This window comes from Lytechinus pictus, chromosome 8, assembly GCF_037042905.1.
Source record: "Lytechinus pictus isolate F3 Inbred chromosome 8, Lp3.0, whole genome shotgun sequence".
Taxonomy (NCBI): Eukaryota; Metazoa; Echinodermata; class Echinoidea; order Temnopleuroida; family Toxopneustidae; genus Lytechinus; species Lytechinus pictus.
In genome coordinates, this window is record NC_087252.1 from 36,528,933 (window position 1) to 36,556,543 (window position 27,611).

Below are 27,611 nucleotides of genomic sequence, written 5' to 3' on the forward strand. Positions count from 1 at the left end.
CCGGGGGTCATGAAGGACAGCGAACATGTCAGAAACCTTCTTTGGAAGTGGGGCATGCCTCCTGAATGCATTCGAGGGTATCATTGTTTATTTAAATGTCGTTCTTTGGCACCTAAGATTGAATCAGTGGTTTCGGTAAATAACTTGTGGTTCAGAGCTCTTAAAACGTGAAAAAGATACTCCAGGGAATAGCAACAAAGGGACACGTTGCCAACCGCATGCAATGCGGCTGCATGCATGGGAACACGTAGTTCAATCTGATATGCCTGAACAAACCGACATTTAAATGGTGATCATGCCTTCGAATGACGACCTAGAGCTAATACCTCGGTCACATTATTTTGCTCTACTATTTTCGACTCGCCGTACGGCCGCCGCGGCGGCCATACGGCGAGTCGAAAACAGCCGTTTTAACATTTATTTGTACCAGCTACATATAGATGGTTTGAAGTAAAATGAAATAAACGGGTGTTTTCGACTCGCCGTACGGCAACCGTAGAGCAAATGTGACCGAAGTACTACTCAGCATTTTAATTAAAGGGGAATCCAGCCTTGGCCATAAAATGTTGTGTTGGGAAGGAGAAAAATAAATTAAACAGAATGGTGAAAGTTTGAAAGAAATCGGACAAGCAATAAGAAAGTTATAGCTGCTTTTAAATTGAGATCACTGATAGTATGTAGATTTCAAATTGGCAACTAGGTAAGTAAATTATGACAAGGGGCAAGGACAACTTTCCCATAAGCCATGTACTTTATTATCAGGGATTTGTGGTTTTCTCCTAAGTACCCATTCCCCTGGGGCAGTAATCTAAATATAACCCAGGTAATATATTGTTTTATGTCCTCATGAAAGAAAAATATAATTTGAAATAAAACTTGTGGGAAAAATGACATTTTAGCCATAATATGTATTGGAGTACATGGAAGAGTAGTCCTTGCCTTACATCACTATGACATCCCATATGCGGCCAATATGAAGTCTCCATGGGTATAGTGATTACCAAAATTTACAACTTTTAAAAATTCATAACTTTTTTGTTGTTTGTCCAATATTGTTCAAACTTTCACCTATCAACTTGTCTGATTTTTCTTTTTCTTATAAAAACAAGTTTTTATTTGGGTTGGATTCCCCTTTAACATTTTCAGAAACAGGGCAACAGCGCCAGTTTACATTCCTCATTGTATCAAATATTTTGCACCACTAGCGTACCTAATGGGGGGGAGGGGGGGGGGGGGGGCAGGGGGCACACAGCCCCCCGCTGACGAGTCACAACTCATGCAGGGGACGTATCCCTGCCCCCCTGACGATTCACTACTGATACAGGGGACGTGTCCCCCCTTTTGAGAAGCCAAATTAATAATTTGTAATGTAAAAATGCAATAAAAACAAACGTGTGCCCCCTCTATTGAACCTGAAGACCTTTTTTTTGGCCTCTTTTAGGTTGAAGTCCTTTTTTTTTTGCTTGTCAAATCATTTCTGGTAAGGAAATACTTTTGAAGACCTTTTTATCTTTTTTGCTTGTCAATTTTTTTTTGTGGTAAGAAATCCTTTATTTGTGGTTGAAGACCCTTTTTTTTTGCTTATCAAATATCCTCCAAAAAATTTTGCCCCCCTTCTGGAAAATCCTAGGTACGCCAGTGTTTTGCACACTTGTTGAGTAGAATATTTTTACAATCTTTGTTATATTTTCACAACTTGTGTTGTGTCACGTTTTACTCAACAACAACCATGATCCATTTTTGTCCAATATAAATACTAAACAGCCACCATTTATGTCGGCAAGGAATCTAGTGGTATCAAAATAATCAACATTTGTTGAAAAAAAAATATGATTTTAATGTAATTTTATGTCTTTTTCTGAGAATTACCGGATTCAAAATAACGTTAAAATTTTAAGTATGTGTTGGATATGATTCGACCAAAATTTTACCTTTCAGTCATGGAAATGTTATGTCAGGGTAACGTAAATATTTTCATTAATCGTTTTCATGTGTTTCTGTTCACATGATTTAAGGTCAAATGGTCAGTTAGGGTCAATGAACTTTGACCATGGTGTGGTATCAATTTGAAAATTTTACCAGTTACATTTTTGAAATGCATAACTTTAAATGTATTGATCTTCAGATTTATTTCATGAAACTTTTATTTAAAAATAATCATGTACAGTATTTCATATCGTTTTGCATGGGTTTCAGGTATTATGATCAAGATCAAATGTCAGTTTGGCTCGATAAACCTTTTCCATGCTGTATTGCTGCGGTAATTTCATTGAAATCTTAATCGATTGGAGGTTGCTTTTTTTAAACGTAAAATAGCTTTTTAAATGTATAGGGACTTAGGTCATGAAACTTAGACATTACTACTGATCATCTTGTATAGAATTCAGGGAACATGATCAAGGTCAAAGGTCATTTAGGTCAATGAACTTTGACCATGCCTTGGTAATCACACTGAAATCTTAAAAGATCATAGCTTGAAACCTGGAAATCAGGAAATTCAGGTATTGCTAATCATCCATGTATGGGTGCCAGTGAAAGCACGATCGTGGTCAAAGGTCAATAGGGTCGATGATATGCGTCCACCTTGTGGTATCAACAATGAAAAGTCTTTACCAAGGTTAAGTTTTTTGACATATTATCATAACTTTTCAAGTATTAGGACCTATATGAAACCCGAATCATATTGAGGTAGTCAAGAATCACTGATCAGAAGGCACAATGTCAAGTTCAAAGGTCTTTGTGGGCATTGGAGTCTAAACATACTGCGGTGTCAACATTAAACTCTTAACCGAGGTTAAGATACTTAAACATAAAAAAACTTTTTTTAAAAAAGTTTTTATTGGGTTTTCATAATTTTGTAAACGTAAAAAAACTTAAAAGTAAAAGAACCTATTTCATGAAAGTTAGACATTAGGCAATCAATTATTACTGGTCTTTTGGCATGAGTTTAAGTTAATATGCTCAAGGTCAAGGTCACTAAGGGTCAATGAACTTTAATCATGTTGTGTTATTAACATTGAAAAATCCTATCCGAGGTTAAATTTTGAAATATCAGCATAACTTTGCAATTTTGATCACCAACATAGTGTATAAAACCTGAGAATATTAGTAATCAAGTATAATTGATCAGTAATGTGTCTTGTTTCAGATCACATGATCAAGATTAAAGTTTTTTTAATTATCAATGAACGTTGACCAGTGCTGTGGTATTAACACTTAAAACTTAACAAAGGATAGGTTTTTGTAAAAACTTTAAAAATATTTAACATATTTCATTGTTAAGCTTGGAAATATTACTGTTGAGTATCACTTATGATATGTTCTGAGTTTCAGGTCAGATGATCAATGTCAAAAGTCATTTAATTTCAGTGAACTATGACCGCTTTGTAACATCAACATCGAATGATGTCTATTTTTCAAGATAAAATTGAATAAGTGCCATTACGATAATCGCTATTACAATAATTGCTATATTTCATTTATTTCTGGTCTCTAGGCCTACAAAGGTCAAAGATCATTTGTGAGTCAATAAAATGGTATCCACTGACAAGAGCTTAACAAAAAGTTAAGATTCACAATTTTCAAGACATTGTCAACAATATAAGTTTAAATTATGTTGAACTTGGTTGTAATAATCAACAAATATCGGAAATTAGATGAGTATTGGGGCGGGGTAGGGCATGGGTCAAGGTCAAAGGTCATTTTAGATTAATATTAGCTTGGTAAAGAATTGGTAATTTGTTATCTTTTCAAAATGTTTGATAAAATTAATCGAAAATGTATATTGTTATTTGATAGAGCAAATATTATGGAATGAAGAACAAGTTTTTCTGTCAAGGTCAAAGGTCATGTTTCCTTGGATGTTCGAGCGTCCGATCAGCGCTTAAGAAACATTGGGATAAGTGTTGTCATGGTTGTGTAGCATTATAATTATCATGTATTATGATACCAATACACCTGCTGAGACAGCACAATCTGTCTATATATTTCTCTAAAATTGTTGATTTGATTTTAAAGAACAATAATCATGAATGCGTATAGTTATATCCCATTAAGAGTGTCTTCATTGTGATATATGTCTACGCTTGAGTAAGCAGGAGTTATTATTTGCTATTAATAATTTTTGCCAAATTAAGGCACAAATTCAGTAATTAATCCAGATCTTAATAAAATCATAGTCATACAAGGGTTTAAGTTAAAGTCATTGCATTTTGTTTTTTTTAATGAACATGTAGGAAATGTTTTCGAAACAAATTTCTATTATATCAATTCTCATCTTAATTCAAATGGAATTGTCGGTCAATGATACCTGAATATCCTTATTTCAAACTCTCATGAAATATGTCTGTTTATTTTATGTTAATTCTAAACCTATTATAAAATTTTACAAACTAAATCTTCATTATAAGATTTTAATGTTGATGCCCCCGACATGGTAAAAAAAATCACTGATCCTAAATGACCTTTGATCTTGGTCATGAGCCTAAGTTTCATACAAGCTGATCACCAATGCTTGATATTTCATATCCAAGTTTCATGAAAGAGAACTATATAATTTTTTTTAGTTAAGATGACATTAGAAATAGTAACCTAGCTGAAATTTGATACCGACATGGTCAAAGGTCATTGACCCTAACTGACCTTTAAACTTGATCATATGAACGGAAAACACTCTAAATGGTTAATGAAAGCGTATACAACATCCTGGTGTAACATTAACCTTACTGAAAAGTAACATAATTTGCAAAACATATTTTGACATTTAATGTAAGTTTTGAGTCTGGTAATTTGTGTAAAAAAAGACAGATAATACAATTAAAATGATATTTTTTCTCAACAAACGTTAATTATTCTTATACCACTAGATTCCTTCTCATATATGGTGGATTATGTGAAAAAAATATGATTCTAAGTTATTTAGAAGCCGAGATATTGAAAATAAACCTTTAACGCCGGTCATTTTGAAAAATCCAAGATGGCGGCCATATAGGGGTCGGTGCCAATGAAAGCATTGTTTTTTTCTGATAGCTCTTACAATAACATTTCCCCCAAAATAGAGAGTTTTCAATTTCTCCCCCAAAACCGTCAAAAGCTAAAATATGAACATAATGAACCTAAGTAGGGCCCAATCTTTTAAGAGTGAACTGTAGGCCTACATCGCTTTAGAGTGCATTATGTCTCTTTTTCAGTTAAAGTGATTGGTTAACATTGGTTTGACATTTAAAAAATCTGAGCTAGAAGGTCACACTTGTCACCTGTGTCTGTGATATGTTACAAAAAGTGAAGCCCAGAAAAAATTGCGTTCGAAAATAATTATTTAGTGCTTCAAAAATTGAAATATAAAGTGACCGAAAACACCATCTTAATTTCATCCCATACACTTATGTGTACTATTTAGGCGTCTTATCGTATTTACAAAATCGGGGTTTGCCTTGTAGTTTTAGCTTTTTATTCTCAATAATGGTTGTTTTCAGGGTTTATTAGTTCTAATACATGCACTTGTACACATGTTTCATCTTAGTTTATATATTTTTTTAAATCGGCTGCAGTTCCCCTTCAAAAAGAGTAATAATGCACTCCAAAATGGTCTACAGTTCACCACAAAGGGATTGGTCCCAAGTATCACTCCGAGAGGAGCGCGATTAGGGACTAAATTAGCTCTTTGGAATTTATAAAGCATTTTGTCAACCGAGAATAACAAACATGGATTAAACAATTCAATTTGTTACATAATAATTACTGCAACTTATTCTGTTTTCATTGGTAGGCATATCATATAGACTGTATGATAATATGAACTATAATGATTTTATGTTAAGAAAATGAAAAGTGGGGACTTGAAATCATCAGTCCACCTACTGCATATTCATAAATGCGTGCAAAAAAAAAAGAAATGAAAGAAAGAAAGAAAACATCAATAACTTCGGTATTTATTGTCCGATCATGATAACATGTTTAGGTCTTGCTTTCTGAATTTAGTCCGTTAATCAAGATCTAATTATTTTCGACACGGAGTACATCTTATATTTTTTATTTCTTTTTTGGTTTGTTTGTTTTATGTTTTGTTGTTTGAATGAGATAGACAAAAAAAAATTGCTGAAGTCTAGCAATAGTTGCATTTGGAAAGATTGCTTTATTTGTGTTTAATTTACAGACGTTGCTCAGATAATTTTGGGGGATGAGGCTAGCCAGAGCATCTTTTTTGCTCCCCTGCCCGAGCCCGAGAACGGAATATCTATATTCAACGGCAGTTTCAGACGGATCGAGGTAGGAAATCAGGGAAGCAACATTGAGCTAATGGACTATGATCCCGTTGACAGGAAGGTGTATTGGAGAAACAGTGATGCTGTGGTACGCATCAGCGTAGACACTACCGAGACACCACCGGTGGTAGAGCCCTACTTAAGAGGAAGTAAGAGAAAATCAATTGAATTCTCTCATGGTGTTGTGGTGCTAGATCTTATCCTACGCAAAACTTATGGCTCGTGTTGTGCAGTCGGGTTTAACTTAGACCATGGTTTCACTCTTTGCGAAAAGTATTGGCAAGCTAAAATGTCGAGATCCTGTTGACTTTGTGTGTGTTATGATTTCTATGCTCTTTCCGAATACTTCAATGGCAAAGACAACCCATCCGAGCTCTCTTTCTTCCCTCTCCGTCATAATTATGTGAGGCATACACGTTAAATTACTCTTTGATTTATATAACCAATTTATTTCAACAATTATCTATGCCTTTTATGTTTCTGTATTCAATCCCCCACGGGGGGGGGGGGGGCACTTCCGTTGACGAGTGGATACCATGCGCGACCATGGGGTCTCGAAAAGCACCCTAAACAAGCATTTTCCATATTCTGAAAATGCACCCCTTAACAAGTATTGGCATGTGAAACCCTACCCCTAACAAGTATTGGAAAACAGACGATACTCTTGGGAAGTATTCCCTAAATTGAACCCTTTAAAAGGTACAGCGATATTTTGTTTTGTCACGGACGTCGGTCGTTGGTAAACTTTACAGTGTGAAGACACTGGTCTAAATCTAGAATTTATATTTAATGGTAAGACTAACAGTTTACTAAACGTGACATCCAATAAAATATACAAGGCACTTTTAAGTACTAAATTTGAAAAATCGTATGCGTTTCATAATATAGAGAATAAATATAATTACTTCGAAAAAGATACCCGTGCTATATTTTCAAGACCCAGAAAATACTCTTAGATAGTTTCAATTTAAAATGCTTTATAAATTAATATACACGAAGAAATATCTACATTTATTCAACATTTCCTCAAATAGTGAATGTTCATTTTGTGGGAATGCTGAAGAAACTTACGAGCATCTGTTTTTACATGTGAAAAGACGAAAGACGAGAACCTGTAGAACTCGACTCGGACAACCAGATAAACACTAACTTGATCCGGCGCATGCACATTTAGGGGGCTCAAATTAACAAAATTAAAGGAATAAAGCATTTTTTTTATATTTAGAAAAATATTTTTTTCCAGGGGCCCCAGGCATATCCCGACGGCTTAGCCGGGGTAAACAGATATCCTAACTTGTAGAAGTTAGGATATCTGGTTACCCCGTCTAGGCCGTCTGGATATCCTTGTGGGCCCCTCGAAAAAAGTTTTATGTTTTCGCACTTGGGCATGCCAGTGTTTTCATTGGGAACAATTCGACCTGACCTTCATGACCTTAGGTTGATTCGTTCCCCCCTTGCCCTGGTGAAGCTCCTGATAATAACAGCTTGCCGGGCTATTTATGTACCTTAAAGTGATTACTTTTTTTCAGCTATAAGTTCTTTTAGTATCGACGCAGTGAGGAGGCACTTCTACTTCACGGAGTCCGATCCAGCTCGAGATGGCAAAATATATTATAGGATGCATTTGTACTCTACTGCGCCTATTCGAAATCTCCTTCAGTTGCCCACAAATTATTTACGTTTAAGGGTCGAAGTTGACAGCATCACTGGGTAAGTTCCTTGTCCAGTTTTGGTCCAATGAATGAAGAGGGCGTCAACACTTTGCAGCGCTGCTAGTAGATAGGTCCACTCAATATACGCATACAGTTGGTGTGTGCACTCATTATAGTAGGCATGCCAAAATTAATAAAATTAAATGATTCAAAGGATACAGGGTGTTAAAAAATAACCGAAGTTCAAAGGTCACCTGTATCGAGACTATATGATTTATTCGTGTGATTTTTATTTTACATGACTGGGTAATTCATCAACTTCCATTTGACACCTTGCTTGTGTCACAACTGTCGCGAGTCACAGATTTATGATCCACCGAAGGCAACGGGTGCAAAACCTAGTTTTTCAAAGTTTTGGGTTTAATGTACTGTACATACACGAAACCAACTTTGTTATAAAGTTTATATTTCATCAAAGTGTAAGTCTTCAAATTTTAGAGAAATGTTAATATATCTGTTAACTTTTTGTGATTGACTGGCATTGACATATCATCTACCTATTTTTAATATTTGTTGAACCTATTACTCATCCAAATATTTTACATCAACACATTTAACGTTTCCACACTACCTCCAATGTCGACGCTGCATGTCTTGCATTGCTCTTCTAACCAATGCCGGATTGTGTTAAAGAACCCTCATCCCGTGGGGGGGGGGGGGGGGGGGGGGGTGTTGCACCCACAATGTATTAACGCCCAGGGCGTCGCCCACAAATGTAATAGCACTTTACCCACAAATGTAATAATGCACTTTACCTACAAATGTAATAATGACTTTACCCACAAAGGCTATAAATTTGAAGGGATTTTTGGCGAATCCGTTCTAAACTAAAATCCTATATTAATGCGTTCATACAGTACAAAAGTGCCGTCTCTTTTCCAGACCCGGTTAATTAAAACTAAAACCTTATAGTAATGCGTTCGTATAGCACAAAAGTGCAAAGTCCTTTTTCCAGACCCGGTTAATTCAAAAATTATAATATAAGTCCAAAGTCTTTTTTTTCCAGACCCAATTTTTTCAAAAATTATAATATAAGTCCAAAGTCTTTTTTCCAGACCCGGTTATTTCAAAAATTATGATATAAGTCCAAACTGAGATACGATAATGCTATTCCAGTGGAATAAAAATAAAAATCGAGCTTAGTCTTTTCTCCAGACCCAGTTAATTTAAAATGGTGGAATTAATGCCTTTGTTGTTTTATCTTATACGGCGCGTATTGTGAATATATAAACTAAGAGTGAATTGAGAATCAAGTGTAGTCTTTTCTCCAGACCTGCTAATTTAAAACTAAAAAGTAAAACCTTATAGTGATGCGTTCATATAGCACAAAAGTGGAAGTCTTTTTTTCAGACCCGGTTAATAAAAAAATGATAATATGTCCAAAGTCTTTTTTTCCAGATCTGGTTGTTTAAAAAATTATAATACAAGTCCAAAGTCTTTTTTTTCCAAACCCTGTTATTCTAAAATTATAAATAACAATACAACAACAACACAAATATTATAAAGACCTCATAATCTTATTAATGCTGGATAACATGGACATATAGCGTAGTCTTTCAGCCAGACCCAGTTATTATTTTTTCAAAATTACACTAATGGTAATAATAAAAAAAACTCCAAATCTAAGATCAAACAATCCTTCAACCTAAGAACCTTTTTTTTAAAAAGAGGGTTAGAGCGTTGTCTTTATTCCAGACCTAATCGTTAAAAAAATTACGAAAATAAAATCTTCTAACGTAAGACCCTATCATATTCTTATTCTTGTGGAATAACACAAGTTTTCAAAAATGTACTCTTTCCTCCAGACCCCGTTATTTAAAAAATGAATTAAAAAACTTTAAATCTAAGACTAATCTTCAAAAGTTACACCCAGTAAATAAAAATATGTCTTTACATTGTAATAATGCATGGGTAAAACAAATATCCTTTTTCCTAACTTGGTTATTATTTGAAAAAAAAAATAGTTTTTACAAATATTCTAAAAGGAATACCCAATAATCTAATTATTGTGGAATAACATGAAGACCGATTGTAGTCTTTCCTCCCGACACAGTCATTTCAATAATAAAAACAATAAAACCCAACCCCCAACAACGAATCTAAGAACCAACAATCCTCCAAATTAAGACCATGTAGAAAACCACATGTTTAGAGTGTTGTCTGTATTCCAGACCCATTCATTTAAAAAATAAATTAAACAATCTTAAAAACATAATTCTTTGTCATATTCTTATTCCTGTGGAATAACACGAGTATTATGCTTAGTCTTTCGTCTAGACCCGGTTATTTAATAGTTAAACAAATATTGAAAAAAAAAATCCAAGCTAAGATCAATCTTCAAAATTAAACCCAGTTAAAATGATTGGGTTCAGAGTGTTGTCCTTACCCCCACACCCAGTTCTCTTAAAACTACAAATTAAGCGAAACATTAATCTTAAGACTTAGACCCCAGCATTTTTAAAACTATAAAAACCCTGTGATAATGCATACCACAAAAACGACAAATTAATCATAGGCGTAAATATTCATATCTGAATGATACGCGCCTTAAAACCCAAGATAACAACAACAACAACAACGTAATACTACATCAATGATATTGTGGGGTCTTTGTCAATATTGTTTGTTTTTATTGTTTCTTATAATTTCCTATTTTGAAATTACTAGGTCTGGAGCAAAGACTACACCCTATTTCCATGCTATTTAATTTTGATAAGATTGCAGAGTCTTTGTTTTGGTGTTGTGTTTCTAATGATTTTTATAACTGGGTCTGGAGGAAAGACTACGCTATATTTCCATGTTATTCAACATAAGTAGGATCGTGGGTCTTTGTTACTTGTTGACTCTTCAAAAAATGATTTGTAATTTTGAAATAAATGGGTCTGGAAGAAAGACTACCCATTTTTCCATGTTATTCAACAGCAATAAGATTGTAAGGCCTTTGTTTTATTATTATAATTATATATCTTTTTTTATGACTTGTTATTTTAAAATAACTGGGTCTTGAAGAAGACTACGCTTTATTTTAAAGTTAGTCAACATCATTGAGATTGTGGGGTCTTTGATAATATTGTTCTTTATGATTTGCTATTTTGAAATAACTGGGGCTGGAACAAAGACTGCACCATATTTCGATGCTATTCAATGTTGTAAAATTGCTGGGTCTGTTTTTAATTGTTGTTGTTGTTTTGTTTTTGAAATACTTTTTATAACTTGGTCTGGAGAAAAGACTGTGCTATATTTACATTTTGTTCAACATTTATAAGATCGTTGGGTCTTTGATTTTTTTAATTACTATTCATTATTTCACATTTGCTATATTTCCATGTTATTTAACATAAATAAGATAGTGGGGGTCTTTGTTACTTGTTGACTCTTTAAAAATGATTGGTAATTTTGAAATAAGTAGGTCTGGAGGGAAGACTACGCAATATTTCCATGTTATTCAACAGCAATAAGATTGTTTGGCTTTGTTTTATTATTATAATTATACATGTATATCTTTTTTATGATTTGTTATTTTGAAATAACCGGGTCTGGAATAAAAAAAAAATGGACTTATAATTTTTTAAACAACCAGGTCTGGAATAAAGACTTTGGACTTCTATTATAATTTTTGAATTAACTGGGTCTGGAAAAAAGATTTTGCATTTTGTGCTATATGAAAGCATTACTATAGGGTTTTAGTTTTTAGTTACCGGGTCTGGAAAAAAAAAACTATGCTTTATTCTCAATTTACTCTTAGCGCATGTATTCACAATACGCGCCGTATGGATTAAAACAACAACAAAGTCATTATTACCACCATTTTTATTAACTGGGTCTGGAGAAAAGACTAAGCTCGATTCTCATTTTTATTCCACTGGAATATCATTATCGTTTCTTAGTTTGGAATTATATTATAATTTTTTAAACAACCGGGTCTGGAAAAAAAGACTTTGGACATATATTATAATTTCTTAATTAACTTGGTCTGGAAAAAAGACTTTGCACTTTTGTGCTATATGAACGCATTACTATAGGATTTTAGTTTAGAACGGATTTGCCAAAAATCCCTTCAAATTTATTACATTTGTGGGTAAAGTCATTATTACATTTGTTGGCGATCAAAAATCATTACATTTGTGGGTAAAGTCCATTATTACATTTAAGGGTAAAATTATTACATTTGTGGGTAAAGTGTTATTACATTTGTGGGCGTCATTACGATTGTAGGTAAAGTGTTATTACATTTGTGGGCGATTATTACATTTGTGGGTGTAACAGGGGGGGGGGTCAAATATATTGATGCGTGACCAAAAAAAAAATGCGTTTAAGGGGGATGTTTTTTTTTTCATTTTGGACGCGGGCCGCGCGAGCACTCGTAAAGGGTATAAAAAACACTAATTTTTTAGAAAAAATGTGGTTTTGAAAGACTGGTCAATGGTCAATCGTGGGGTCAAACATTTGGTCTCTTTTTTTTTCTTCTTTTTTTTTTCATTTTTTTAAAGACTAACCAAACGTTTGCAAGCAAAAAAAACTGATGAAAAAAAAACCTTTCATCAAAGCTGATTTCGTGCATGTATATCTAAACTACAAAACTTAGATAAAATAGGTGTTGTACCCTTCGTATTTTTTGGGTCATGATTTTGTGAAAACAGTACTCTGAGAGAGCGGTGGTCACAAATCTGAACAAGGGGACCTTCGTATACTAACAATGCAAAGTGTTGGTCGACGTTCGGAGTTCGATTATAGTATTGTCCCTTGTGAGATGGAAGGTATTCTCTTAAAACCCCAACATAATATACATGCATATATATATATAAATATAAATAAATAAATAAATATATATATATATATATATATTGTGAAAGGAATGGATGAAGGCAACAATGGTAGGTGTAACTTAAAGGGATGGTCCAGGCTGGAGATATTTATATCTAAACAAATATAGTAAAATCCAATTCACAAAGCAAAATGTTGAAAATTTGATCAAAATTGGATACCAAATAAAGAAGTTATTCAATTTTAAAGATTCGCATTATTCTTGTGAAACAGTTCTTGGCATGTCTTCACGAATATTCATTATGGGTTGATGATGTCATATCCCCACTTGTTCTTATGTATTTCTTATGAAATTAGGTTTATTCAATTTTTTATACCAAGAACTATAAGAATTAGATTGACAACTGATTAGCTATTAGTTAGTTATTGCCGAAACTTATTTCATCTTGATGGAGACATATTATTTACACATGTATAAAAAATGAATCAATTATGATTTCATGTAATAACATAAGAAAAAAGGAAAGTGGAAATATGACATCATCAGCCCACCTAATGAATATTCACGATAATGTGCATATAACTGTTTTCACAAAATATTGATCATTTTTAAAATCCAATAACTTTGTTATTTGTTGTTCGATTTTGAAGAAATTATCAGCATCTTGCTCAGTGAGTTTACTCCATTTATTTAGATAGAAATATCTTCAGCCCCGACCATCCCCTTTAAGGTCGAAATATCACGGAATATCAGGAATCTTCTTCTCGCGCTTCAAACTCGCATTATTTTATCAGTGGGATTTGTATCCTATTTGTACTTCACTACAAACAGTTCTTAGTTAGTCCCTTTTAAGGTAATTAAGTATATTGAAAAAAAAAACAAGAATCTCACTTCGCGCTTGCATTATTTATTTAGGCCACATGAGATAGGCATACCTTATCATATTTGTTTAAAGAATAAACCATCAAATTTACTTTGAAAGTCTTTAGGTTGGACTACCAGCTAAAAAACCGCATACATTCGTTCATGTAATTCCGAAGCTTCGTTATTCCGAAGGTTCGGATATTCCGAAGATTCGTTATTCCGAAGGTTCGTATTTCCGAAGGTTCGTAATTCCGAAGGTTCGATAGTCCGAAAACGAAATGAGGTTCGTAATTCCGAAGGTTCGTTAGTCCGAAAACGAAATGAGGTTCGTAATTCCGAAGGTTCGTTAGTCCGAAAACTAATGATTAACGAGCCTCATTTCGTTTTCGGACTAACGAACCTTCGGAACAACGAACCTTATTTCGTTTTCGGATTAACGAACATTTGCAACAACGAACCTTATTTCGTTTTCGGATTATCGAACCTTCGGAATAACGAACCTTCGGAATAACGCCACAAATGTTCGGATTAACGAACCCTTTTACGTTTTCGGATTAACGAACATCGAGGTATAGGCAATTTGCGTGTTTCGGAATTACGAACCTTCGGAATAAAGAACCTTCGGAATTACGAACCTTCGGAATTACGAAGTGTAACCCTTAAAAACATTAACCCAAAACAACCTGTTAGCGATCGATGTGCACATATATAAAAAATATTTTCCGTCCAATCTACAGGCGAAAGCTGGATCTTTCCCACTTATTCCTGAGCGTTTTAAGGTGTGTTATGTTTAGGAGTGTGTGTGCGTGTACTTCTTAAATATCTACCAAAATAATTGCCCATGATAATTAAACTCCGAAGCAAATTACATTTTATTTTATATTTTTCAATTCAGGTTTCTTTACTACACATCGCCGATGTCGAATATGTTGGGAGTCTATGACATATCTGCAAGAACCACGAAGGTCCTTCAACCCTTTTATGCACAGGCGTTCGTATTCGAGACGTGCCTAACTAGTGGCAGTACACCTCCTTCCAGTAAGACACCGTTTTATTCTCAAGGCGCTTATCTATCGCTGTTGCATCTGAAAATGAATTTTCATGAATTAGTTTTCAGATTAAAAAGATAAAAAAACACCCACAAAAACAAATTACGAATTACGAACCTCATTTCGTTTTCGGACTAACGAACCTTCGGAATTACGAACCTTATTTCGTTTTTGGATTAACGAACCTTCGGAAATACGAAGCTTCGGAATTACGAATGTATGCCGGTTTCATCGACCCTTTTCAGCAAATTGGTATTAAGAAAACACAAAGGCATCTTTAAGCTTCCCAAAGTTTACCTGAAAAAAAACTGACGAAGTGTGACATTGGACAAAAATATCAAAATTCAATCTTTGTTCTTATAAATTGCAATTTAGCGGGGGAATCACGACGATTTTTTAAAATTTTATTTGATAATTTGCAGACATATACGATAATCTTCCATCCTTTAAATTTTAAATCAATTTTCACTGTGAAAATTTATGTTTATATATGGTATACAATTCATGTATGTACAATTGATGGAAGTGAAATAAATAAATTTGAATTTGAATTGAATTGAATTCCCCTCGACCGGTAAGGTGACAAAATCATTTCAAGTAATAAAACAAAAATTGGGTTTGATAAGGTTTTCGTCATTTGACTGCATATTTTCAACATTCTGAATGAAATTTGAAATTAGAAATACTACTAATATTGTTTTTGCCCAATTCATCCTCGACCCGGCAGCCACAGTATGCAGCGCCATTTCTGGCCCACAAATGGCGCTGCATTGTGAAAATCGTATTAAAATATATATTTTGGTGTCTTTAGAGTGACAATTTATTCTGTATTCTGAAAACTGTTGAATCTTTTCGTGTGAATTTTCTTGAATTTTCTTTCACTGAGCACGCATGACGCTAGAGCTATAATATTGCGTAAAGTAAAAAACGTCGCATCCCTGTGCGCAAGATAACATGTCGAGATAAACTGATAATCTGAAAATTCTTCATCTTTGTCGTAGAAAATTTACATAAGGTAGGCAGGGTCCTTGGAACGACCTTTGATTAGGGGTGCTGTTGTCACTATAATCATTATAATCCTGTTTTGTTTTGTGTGTTTTTGAGGATCATTTCCAACAAGCCATTCATTTGCTATTTATGATCCTCCGACCAATAGAATTGTATTACCTTGTTTTTTTTTTGTATGTACATATAGCCTCATTCAGACGTGGGTTCTTAATCTCAGTAAAAGATACCCAAAACCCTTCCTAGAAGTATATTGATAGAAGGGACGATGGAGTAACTTTGTCGAGATAGCCACTACTCAAACCTTTTTTTTTTCGACTGGCCTTCTTCCGACCCTTCCCCCGGCAAAAAATGAAATAATAATAAAAGTAATAAATAAATGAATAAATAGATAATTAAAACAGCCTACGTCTGGGTCGTGACAAAATAAACATCTTTTGAATTTTTATTCATGCATAATACAATTTTGACTCTGAGTAGGAACCCACGTAGTAACGAGGCAATAATAATGCATGCGGCCGAATGCGTTAGTTGAAATGCAGAGCACGCGAGGTTTCTTTAGATAGGTGCCGCACTGTGCCCGAGCCGCTGGCGGCGAGTGCCCAGTGTGTGCAACACAGTAACATAGAAACAAATTCTTAAAAAGTTACAGTACACTTTTGTTGGACTTCTACCGCACTGTTCTGTTTGAGCGTGCAATGTCAATTTTCGTTGCACACCTTTTTGCACTGCCGTGCAATGCACCAAAAAAGTTGGATGTCATGTGACGCGTATTGGCCAATCGCGATGCTTGAAATAATACACCTATTTTATAATATATCATACAACTCTGTATGTATCCTCCCCATTGCTCTAACTAGGCCGTCTGTATTACTACAAGGATTCCGAGGTGTTAGGTTACACAGATACGCTCAACAATGAAATCCGGACCCTCGGAACAATGCCTGGTCGATATCTTTCGAGACTGGACTTGGCGAAATATGGAAGCAAGCTCTTCTTTATACGAATTACATCCGGTTCCAATAAGCTGGTGGAATACGACACAATGTCCTCCTCCCTAGAGGTTTATGATGACATCCAGATTTCTTATTCTGTCGCCAACATCTCCATGAACCAAAGGATTAACCCAACATCTATTCGGATCATCAATGGTAAGATTCATGCTTCGTTGCTTGTTTATAATTAGTCAATTGTATGAATATAATGACATTCCAAGTATATGATAGTAGTTTTTGAGTAATTACTCAAGACACACAAAATGATTGTTTTTAAGTTGTTGTTTGTCTCTGCGTGTGTATGTCCGATAATGGTATTTTCTTAGCCGTTTCAATAATTTGGTGACTTCTAGGTTGAACTTCTGGATGTATATTACACATAAAGATGGACGTAAATAATGGCAACAATGTCCCATGTTAGAACATGGTTTTGCTACAAAGTAGGAGTTGGTCGTGCCCGTTCTTTTGTTAATTCACCTTAAATCGCTCTGATTTAAGAGTGCAAAACCACAAGGCGACGGAATTCCACGACCGGTGTTCTACACATCGTCTACGAATCTCTTCTGTCATGTATGTTTGTGTGAATTTCTGTTGTCATTTTCGAAAAAGAATACACTAACTAATTCGTCAGATATCATTATAACACATTTTTTAAGTTAAAACATATTTTATTAGCGGCTCTAGCCCAAAGTGTGTCAACAGGCGACGTAGTATATAATATATAATATAAAACCATGAACGAAATCTAAATAAGTTATTCTGATTGAACAAGAGAGCATAGAGGGGTTTATTTTCAATTCGTCTAATGTCGATTCGTCCAATTGTCAACTCGTCTACTACATTTGGTCTACCATCAGTTCATCCACTATCCACATGGTCTAATTGCCATTTCGTCTAATCACCATATCGTCTAATAACCAGTTGGTCCAATAGCCATTTAGTTCATATACCATTTTGTCTAATTGGACTAAGTCTTGATTGTGTAAAATGAATGAAAATGACATGGACATTAGACCAACTGGTTATAAGACGAAATTGTCATAGACGAAATGGTGATTAGACGAAGTGATGATTGGACTTCATAGTTATTGGACCAAATGGTTCCTAGACAAAATGTTGATGGACGGAATGGCATTAGACTAAATGAAAGTAGACCATTTGGTGAGTGGATGAGTTGGCAGTAGACGAATTGGCAATTTACCAATAGAGGGGGATGACAAAAATAGATTCACGTTATGGAACCACTCAAACCATCCTCGGCCAACCAAACTACTCAATTTCTGAAGAAAAAAAATCCGTCTCGTGATTTAGATTAGTAAGTAAAGCGCCAAAAGATAATGTATCAATTCAGACTGAAGTCATGTAATATACATTTTTAACAGATAATTATACCGAGGCCGTTTCCATTGTGGATTGCCCTATGGACTTCTCTGTACCCATCGCCAGCAACTCGACAAACGGTACGCAACAGGTCTCCTGGACTGAACCTTCTTTGAACGCTTGGTCCAACTGTGCTACCTTGGAATTTCTGGGACCAGGAACCAATGGAGGCAATTTCAGCGAGGGGGTTTACAACATCTCCTACGAAGCCAGTGATTTGAAAGGAGATACAGATATTTGCAACTTCATGCTGACAGTTGGAGACGTAGCGGATGGTCAGTGAATCAATTAATTATTAATTTATAAGATTATTTCAATTGACATTGCTACAGAATGATAGGAATTGTTTATCACTGAATTGTAGCAAACTATGATTTCATTATAGTGTCCTTGAAATCATAGTTAATTGCCACCATATCACATGTAAAGGTCTATTTTTTCGCATAAACCAAACTCTGTGAAATCATGAAATGTAGGATGGAAATGATTACACAAAAGATCATCATTAACACATAAAGGGACTCGTTGGACAGTGTATTTCTAATTTATTGGATAAAGTCCACACATTTCGGTAAAATGACATAATTATTTGTTGTCAAATTTCTCAGCCAGCAATTATATATTTTCTACCAAACTCATATGAAACACGAGTCTTTGTATCATATACACAGATTTTGATGGTTGTTTTATTGAATTCTGTTCAAATTCACTCCAGAAACTGTTCAATGTGAACAAGTGATAATGAATCGGAGGCTACTGCTTATGACATGGTCATATGTATTGTAATTAAAAACTTGACTTTTTTCTGCTCTACAGATTTCCATGGCTGGAAATCAAACGCACGTCTCTCAGATTGGGAAATTATATTGCAATTTCCTAATTAATACTAGTCAATACAACCATACAATCATGTTGAATACATTGAGTTTGTTTGGTGTCAGAGGTGATGCATTCAGGTGGTTCGATTCATATATAATTTCATTCACAGATTATGTGCGTAAAAAGTAGTAAATCTGCTGCTTTACCTCTGACCAATGCCGTGCCGCAGGGCTCTGTGGGAGGTCCGACTCGTTTTTTCTATCTATTTGATTGGATCGCAACAAGTTATGATTCATCATGGCATCTATGCTGACGATATTCAACTGATGATTTATTTCGATTCCACTCAAATGGCAGCGGAAAATGCCATTCGTCGACTCCAATCATGTATGTCTGATGTGTGTTCATGACTGGATGCGTACCCCTTCTTTGAAATTGAATTTAGAAAAAGGTGAATTTCTTACGTTCGGCTTGAAAATACGGCTTAACAAAATTGATGTCGATTGCTTTTCATTTTCTTGACACTTGATCAACTTGTCTCATACTTTTCGCAATCTCGGAGTAATATTTGATTCACACATGACTATGTCTCCTCAAATATCTGTAAATCAGATAGGTACACACTGCGTAATATCGGTTTCATTCGGAAATACTTGTCAAAGTCTGCCACTGAGAAAGAAGTACATGCCTTGATTTCCTCCCGTCTTGATTTTTGCAATACACTTTTGTTCAAATTCTCACATATTACCCCTATTCTGAATTCGCTGCACTTGCTCCCTATCAAGGATCGGAAAAATTTTAAGATTGTGTTGCTTGCCTTTCATTGCATTCATGGATCAGCTCGTCAATACAATATTCTTTTTAACAATTATTACATACCCACCAGGTCACTACGCTCTTCAACATCTCGTCTGCTTCTGGTTCCAAAAGTTTCGAAAATGGGGGGGGGGGGGGTGATCCTGTGCTCATGGTGTTCCATACTATGGAACAGACTTCCTGAATCCATCAAGGATTGTGTGTCTGTTGAGTCCTTCAAAAATGTACTTAAAGGAGAATGAAACCCTTGAAACCAGCTGAATCCATATCAAAGAGAAAAATAAAAGAAACATATTGTTGAAAGTTTGAGGAAGTTTGAATGAATAATAAGAAAGTTATGAGCATTTGAATATTGAGAACAGTAATGCCATGTAGATCCTCCCATTGGCAATGCGACCAAGATCTGTGATGTCACACACGTACAACTCCCTCATTACTTTAGTACTTATTTCACTTATATTCTCACTTTTATAGAGTCTATCACAAGGTGAGGTGTTCTCTTTATGAGAGGACAGAGGTTTCACACTATTATATCATTGATGAATCGTTTGTCATATGATTAGAATGAGCAAAAAGAGATGTTTTGGGGTATATTTTCAGTGTCCAAAAGGGGAGGGTTGTTCATCTGTGACATCATAGATCTTGGTCGCATTGCCAATGGGAGGATCTCCATAGCATTAGTGATCTCGACATTCAAATGCTCATAACTCTTTTATTGCTAGTCGTATTTTACTCAAAACTTTTGTTGATCTTATTCTTTGATTTTTCTGCTTTCACAAAAGCTAACTTGCTCCAAGAATTTCATTCTCCTTAAAACCCTTTTTTTCTTACATGCGCTTTGAGCATTCTACAGGGTGGATTTGGCGCTGTATATAGTCCGCATGTATTATCACTATTATTAAGGGGTCTGTTCCTGAAATTTCAAACGTGTCAAAGTCTGTCTGTATGCAGTAGGTTCCAGACTTTACAAGTATACTTAACTTCATTTTTGTATTAAACTTTAGTTAAACCATTATGTAACGAATACCAATTTACATGTAGCCTTTGTGTCTTCAATTTAACCTTAGTATAACACACTCATTTGATAAATTATCAATCTTTTATGTATCAACTCACTCTTATCAAGTCAGCAAAGCCAATGCCATCTTCGAAATACTCGAACAAGACTTACCCGGCCTAAAATTTATTCACAGGAATGGAACTAAGGAATAGCATCCATGCGAGTTGAATATTGTGTGTGTGTGTGAATGAGGGTGTACATGTATGTGCTTTGACTGTCGTCGCCATCCGTTCGTCTCGAGACAAGGATGGTGATACACTTTCTATAGGGGTTGTAGACTTCTAGTGTATATAGGCATTCTTATTGGTAAGTCATAAGTTAAAGGAGGCTGACGTTAATTCAAGTGATGTTAAAGATGGTGCCCACACTCTCCTGAGAGCTATTTCGTCTGCCAGTTGGCATTTCCTGTAGTTTCCGCCGTCTGGACACCTACATTCACAGCATTCCCAGGATGACGGCGATCGGCTTTATCATATTTCCAAGTATCAGTGGCAATGTCAGCAAGTTTCCTGCAATGTTTGCTGCACTGGTGCTATTTTTAACACCAACCTGGAATCTATATATGTCCACACCAGAGAAGTTTTAAACAACACCAGTTTCGTTTTGGCCTAACACCAGATAGGTGTTTACACAACACCAATAAGTATCAAAACAGCATCGGTTTGATTCCAGTCTGGTGTTGTTTCAATACTTCTCTGGTGTGAACATATATAGATTCCGGGCTGGTGTTAAGTCAACACCGGAGTTTTTGCAGTGTGGCGTTTCTTTCACGGAGTTGTGATTTTCCGATGAGACTAGACCCATCAAACAGCTCTCGATAGAGCTGTTTTTCTTAGATACGATCTAAGGTGCTCCCTGCTAGAATAATCTGAGCTGTGACTCTCTGTCCTGTCACTTAAAGGAAACCAAAACCCAAGAAGGGAATCAATTTCCATTTGTTATGTAGACAATTTTTCAGATTTTCCCTATTACCATTAAAATTGCATATTGCCTCATTCTGAGCATAGCGTATGTCATGGGAAATATCTATATAAAAAAAGGGGAAAATCTGAAGATTTGTGTACGAAACTAATTGAGGGTTGTCCACAAAATCAGCCATTTTGAGGCATGTCTGCTAATTTGAGGATTCCCACTGACAGTACAGCAAGACTTGTGTTCACTTTTTCGTTATGTGAAGAGTCATACCCCTGTAGCGTCACCCTGATGACAACATTAAACGTTGTAGATAAATACCAGTAATGATAACAATGCCAAAATTCGTACACATTCCAATCGAATGACCACCCACGTGTCTGAATGTATGAATAAAAAATGGATGCCAAGGGGTTCTGGAAGATAATGTATAGTATTATTATTGAGAAACGAGAAAGTGGGTATAATATTTTAGCAAATTGTCCAGTCTTGTTCTCTAAAAAAATACACTGTCCCACGTGTTCTTATCTGTGTCGGCTATCTCCAGTGTGATTGATTTTTTCAAGCTTGGGTTTCATAATTTCACAAAGTTCAATTTGCATAATTGCACAAAATCTAGATCTAGACTGATATGGAGACAATAGCCGTGATTATACAGAATTTATAATGAAATCAGTATTCACTGCAACTACTTTCATTCATCTTTAGCCTGTTATTCTACAACTGCCTATACATATTACCTCCTAAGGTCCCAATAGTTATCAATTATCTTTTTTTTAATTCATTATCACGTTTCTGCAACGTATGCAAGATCTGCTTATTTCCCCACAAGCAATGAACCTGTTATATTTCCACCTGATTGGTTGTCATGATTATCTCTTAAATTGTAACATCTTTTGTTTTACTGTTATGCTACTTATTACATAGCTTGCCTTGGACAGTGGGGTGGTATATAAAGCAAATTTGATTTGATTTATTTGATTTATTTATTTCCGTTTTACAATTGTACATAATATGATGAACATAACATAGCAAGGTCAAAAATACTACCAGACAAAATATAATTTATATAACATATTCATAAATTTAAGGAACATAATTCAGTAAATAAAGATATCTCAAATGACATTTGTATTTAAAGTAAAACGGAGGGACTTGCCGAAAAAAGCAAAGCTTGTACAAGAGGCAAGCCCCTTTCTTAGTTCCATTACAAAATTACAACAAATAAATATTGGGTCTAAATAATAACTTTGTTTAAAAATAAATACAAACAATTTTATGCACTTGACAAAAACGTAACTGATGGATTGTGTGAGAGAATATTAAGTTTTACAATATTATAAGAGAGGGGGAGAAGACAGGAGGGAAAGAGGGGTGCAGTACAGTAAGTAGAAAGAAAGAAGAAGGCGGGCAGCAGGAGCAGGTACTTTGGCTAATTGCAATTTTAAGAAGAAAAAATAAAACAAATAATATACATGACTTGTGTACATAATATGGGCGCATGTACACAAAAGTCGAGTATAATTAAATTAGTTGTTCACAGCTTGACCTGTTTGCAGCGAGTATTGCAGAATTAACATTTTTTTCAGTTTGCGTTTAAAAATATTTACGTTGGGGGATTCTTTGAAATCTTGAGGCAGAGAGTTCCAGTAGGCAGGCCCGGAGAAGACAAATGAATTCTTTGCAAATAGAGTTCTTGTTAAAGGAAGATGATAATATTGTCGTTGCCTTGTTGGGTAGCAGTGTACGGATGCATTTTTACGGAACATATTAGAGAAAATGGCGGGGAGGTCGTCCTTGCTTAATTTGAACATAAATTGACTAAGTTCGAAAAGATATATGTCACTTACTTTAAGAATGTTATTTTCAAAAAATAAGATATCAGTATGTGATCTAAAGTGTGTTTGAAAAATTATTCTTAGAGCTTTTTTCTGGAGAAGTAATATTCTATTTAGTTGTGTTTGTATTGCACATCCCCAGGCAATAATTCCATAATTAATATATGGTAGAATAAGGGTGTAATATAATGTTAACAAAGTGCGGGAAGGGAGAAAATGTTTGAGTTTATTGATAATTCCAATGTTTCTAGAAATTGTTTTACATATACTATCGATATGAGGCTTCCAGGATAATTTGTCGTCAATAAGGACACCCAAGAATCTCGTAGTGGAAACATTATTAAGAACGAAATTGTCAAAGAAAATACTGTCAGGTAGAGTATTGATTTTATTACTGAAAAGCATGTAGTTTGTCTTCTGGTGATTAAGCGAAAGTTTGTTGGCCTTGATCCAATCTGTAACATTTGTTAGTTCGAAATTTACGATTCTAACGAGTTGATTAATATCATCGTGGGAAAAGAAAATATTGGAGTCATCAGCAAAAAGTATAAATGAAAGTAAATTTGATGTATTTTTAATATCATTGATGTAAGTAATGAAGAGAAGTGGGCCTAGCAGGCTACCCTGGGGGACACCACACGTAATTGGTAGAGTAGTCGAATTGCTATTATTCACTGATACGAACTGTGTCCTATCAGTGAGGTAACTCCTGAAATTGCTTATAAAGGAACACAATTTCAAGATGTAAATCCTTTTTTTTATATTGTATATAACAATTTTCAAATATTTTTTTTTTTATATTTCAGACGCTTCTACCACGGATTCTTCGTCTACCAGTCCACAATCTGGCACTACGCCGGAAGAAAACCCCCCTTCCGGAGGTGGCGCGAAAGCTTCGTGTACTTTCGTTCACTTGGTCTTTTCAGTTGCACTTCTCATAACCCTCTTCAACTAGGCCGTTCATATCCATATATCGTTCAATAGAGTCCTTCCTTTCCATTATTATGGACGGTAGGTCACATACTTCAAATACTCTGCTCCTTCAAACATGATTAGACCCACGCACATACAACTCGTTGTGTGCGTCTCAATTGCACGCACGCGCATCAAAGTCTGCAATCGACACCGAGCACACCTCGGCAGTCCGTAAGTCTAAATGTTTTGGTCACACTCAGCCGTACAACAGCCTGCGTCGTCCCCGGACTATTTGAGGATTAATGAATCAAACGTAAACTTGCAGGGCACGCGATATGAACAACCCATACCTCGGCTTCATTTCAAACAATGACTCTACGGTGACATTTTCAAATGTTTATGCGTTCCAGGTAAGAAGTACATGCAGGATGTACGACGGTTTTGGCGGATATCTCATGCGCATCTTTGCGACAATATAAACACGTAGCCACAACCAGCGGTTTTTTTTCTTTCTCTTTTTATTTTTCATCCTCTTAGTGGATGGTGCTAAATTCGTCCTACACCGCGGTGTATGTATCCTGCGGGTAGTTTTGTTGATAACTACTGTGTTGCACGCATTGATGCAATTTTTTTCATCTTGAACAAAGCAATAAGAAGAGCTCAAGACAAGTTAGATTATGGTTAGCCACCACCTGCACCACTTAGCATATACACACATGTGTGATCTTACGTTGCACGTACGGGAAAACGTTCTTTATCATTATACAGCCATGGGTAAGTAGAAACTTTCACTGGCTTATTTGCATATCCCCAGAAACATAAAAATAACAAACCGACAATAACATAAACAAAAAACTAACTAACTATTATTATAACACCATCGATTTACTAATATGTCTCAGTTTTAATCGATAAGTTTTATCAAATGAGTGCGGCGAAATACTTTGCTAGTACGAAATGGTACAACGAAATTATTTGTGTGATTGATTAACTAATAGGTAGGTCTTATGTACATGGAAGGAAGTATTTATTAGCTCTTTACACACAAATTTAATTTTGGCAGGGATGTATTATCACATAGTTCGATTTTTCTAGTTTTAAGCCTTTTTATGACTAATGTATATATTGAATTCATATTAATCATTAGTTGAATATATTTCTTTACTTTGGAAACAAAATAAGACAAAATATTTACAGTTGTTCTGAGTTTACATCATCGCAAAATAACATGTATTGGTGTGGTTACACCTTTCTTCTGATATCAAATTCCCCCAACATATCATATATATAACTAGCCGCTAGAGTCGAGGCCTTTATCTTCTTGTCTTACGCGCCTAAATGTATGATAATATGTACAATTAAAAGAAAATCAACCCTTCATTGTACCAAACAAGTCATTTGAGAGGATTTGTGGATCACAGGAAATGGCGTGGCTAAAACCACGTAAATCCAACAGGTTGGTGAATTTAGTCAGAATATCGACCCCAGTTCACAGAAAACTACATGCTTGTAACTATTTTTCTTATTGTAAAAAAGGATAATATATTTTTATCTGGTATCTATAACTTTATATCTTGTGAAAAAAAAAAAAAATATATGTTCATGATTTAAAAATGCATTTCATAGTTTGTTAAGGTTTCATTTATTATCGTTATTGCTTCCATTATTACATCTCTGTTTCATTATTACTCCATTGTTTTATTGTATCAACACATATTTTTATTAGCTTGCCGCTAATTTATTTTCGCGCACTTCGTATCTAATGGACGCATCGCGTGGGTATTCATAATTGCATCATTCCCGACCTTTCGTTGGAGAACGCAAACGCTTATTTGCGACGGTAGTTGATTTTGGAAGAGACTTTTTGGCCCGTCGTCATGGTCGTAAAGCTCTGTCCTGCAATGCAAATTGTGTGACATGAGATTTTTTTTCGTTTCGCATCTGGAACGGAAACATTCAATCTGCGTTTCGTGTGCAAAATTCTGGTTGCTACTATGGTAACAGCGATTTATCCGATTTAGGACGACTTTCCAAAGCCACTTTTGGTTCCTCCCAGAGCTCGAGAGGCCACCCGGGGGGCCCACTTCCATTGAAGAGTGGATACCAGGCGCGACCACGCGTAAAAAGGGAAAAAGTGGGCAAGTACGTTACGTGTAGGCCTATGTAACGTTATAAGGGTGTCAAAAACGATGTTTAAAATACTGAAAAGGAGGATATGTTTTCAATACTTGTAGGGTTTCACAAGCTAAATACTTGTTAAGAGATGCATTTTCATAATCTGGAAAAGCCTTGCTTCCCTTGTTTAGGGTGCTTTTCGAAACCGCATGGTCGTGCCTGGTATCCACTCATCAATGGAAGTGGTCCCCCCGGGAATTCGAATCTAATCCCCCATTTCTGGGGAAAGCAAAACATAATGCCCATTACATTGTGTGCTAGAGGCATATCGTTTGTGTAGGAGTAAAAAAATGAATGCAAAATACAGTACATAAATTAGTATCCCTAAATTAGACCCCAAAATAGCCAATCCGGAATAAAGTTATTGGAAATGGTTTTTCAACTGATTTGAGAAGGTATGGGTGTCAACATTTACCAAACAAATTTAGGAGGAATACGGGTTGGGGAAGTGTTTTTTTTTTCAAGGTCAAAGGTCAATGACCTTTTCATATATACGTTATAATTATATCTCTGAGATGGAAAGGCACGGGTTGGTGATAATGGTGTCAAAATGCACAAATTCTTACCAGAATATCAAATAAAATAAAATTGATTACCTAGAATGCACATTCACCGATAAAATTCAAGGTCAAAGCCTTTCAAAGGTCAATGACCTTTTTTTACATTATATACCATACCATATAATGGTATCTCTGAGATGATAAGGTACAGGCTGGTGATCATGGTGTTAAAATGTGCAGATTCTTACAAGGAGATCAAATAAAATAAATTTAAGTACCTAGAACGGACATTCACAAATAAAATTCAAGGTCAAAGCCTTTCAAAGGTCACTGACCCTTTTTTTTAACATTATATACCATACCATATAATGATATCTCTGAGATGAAAAGGCACATGTTGGTGATCATGGTGTCAAAATGCACAGATTCTTACCAGAAGATCAAATAAAATAGAATTAAGTACCTAGAATGCACATTCACCCATAAAATTTAAGGCCAAAGGTCAATGACCTTTTTTACATTATATACCATATATGATTGGTA

The 27,611-nt window shown here is 35.2% G+C and overlaps 1 protein-coding gene across 1 annotated transcript in view; it reads left to right on the forward strand.

The window, feature by feature from the left end:
- Positions 1–26,080, forward strand: part of LOC129266142 (uncharacterized) — a 29,026-nt gene extending 2,946 nt beyond the window's left edge. The window contains exons 2-7 of the mRNA XM_054903985.2: positions 6,155–6,412; positions 7,793–7,973; positions 14,500–14,642; positions 16,519–16,809; positions 18,036–18,308; positions 24,285–26,080. Coding sequence (XP_054759960.2) covers positions 6,155–6,412; positions 7,793–7,973; positions 14,500–14,642; positions 16,519–16,809; positions 18,036–18,308; positions 24,285–24,433 — 1,295 coding nt within the window. The 3' untranslated portion in view covers positions 24,434–26,080. The remainder of the gene's footprint in view (positions 1–6,154; positions 6,413–7,792; positions 7,974–14,499; positions 14,643–16,518; positions 16,810–18,035; positions 18,309–24,284) is intronic.
- The last annotated feature ends 1,531 nt before the right edge of the window (positions 26,081–27,611 follow it).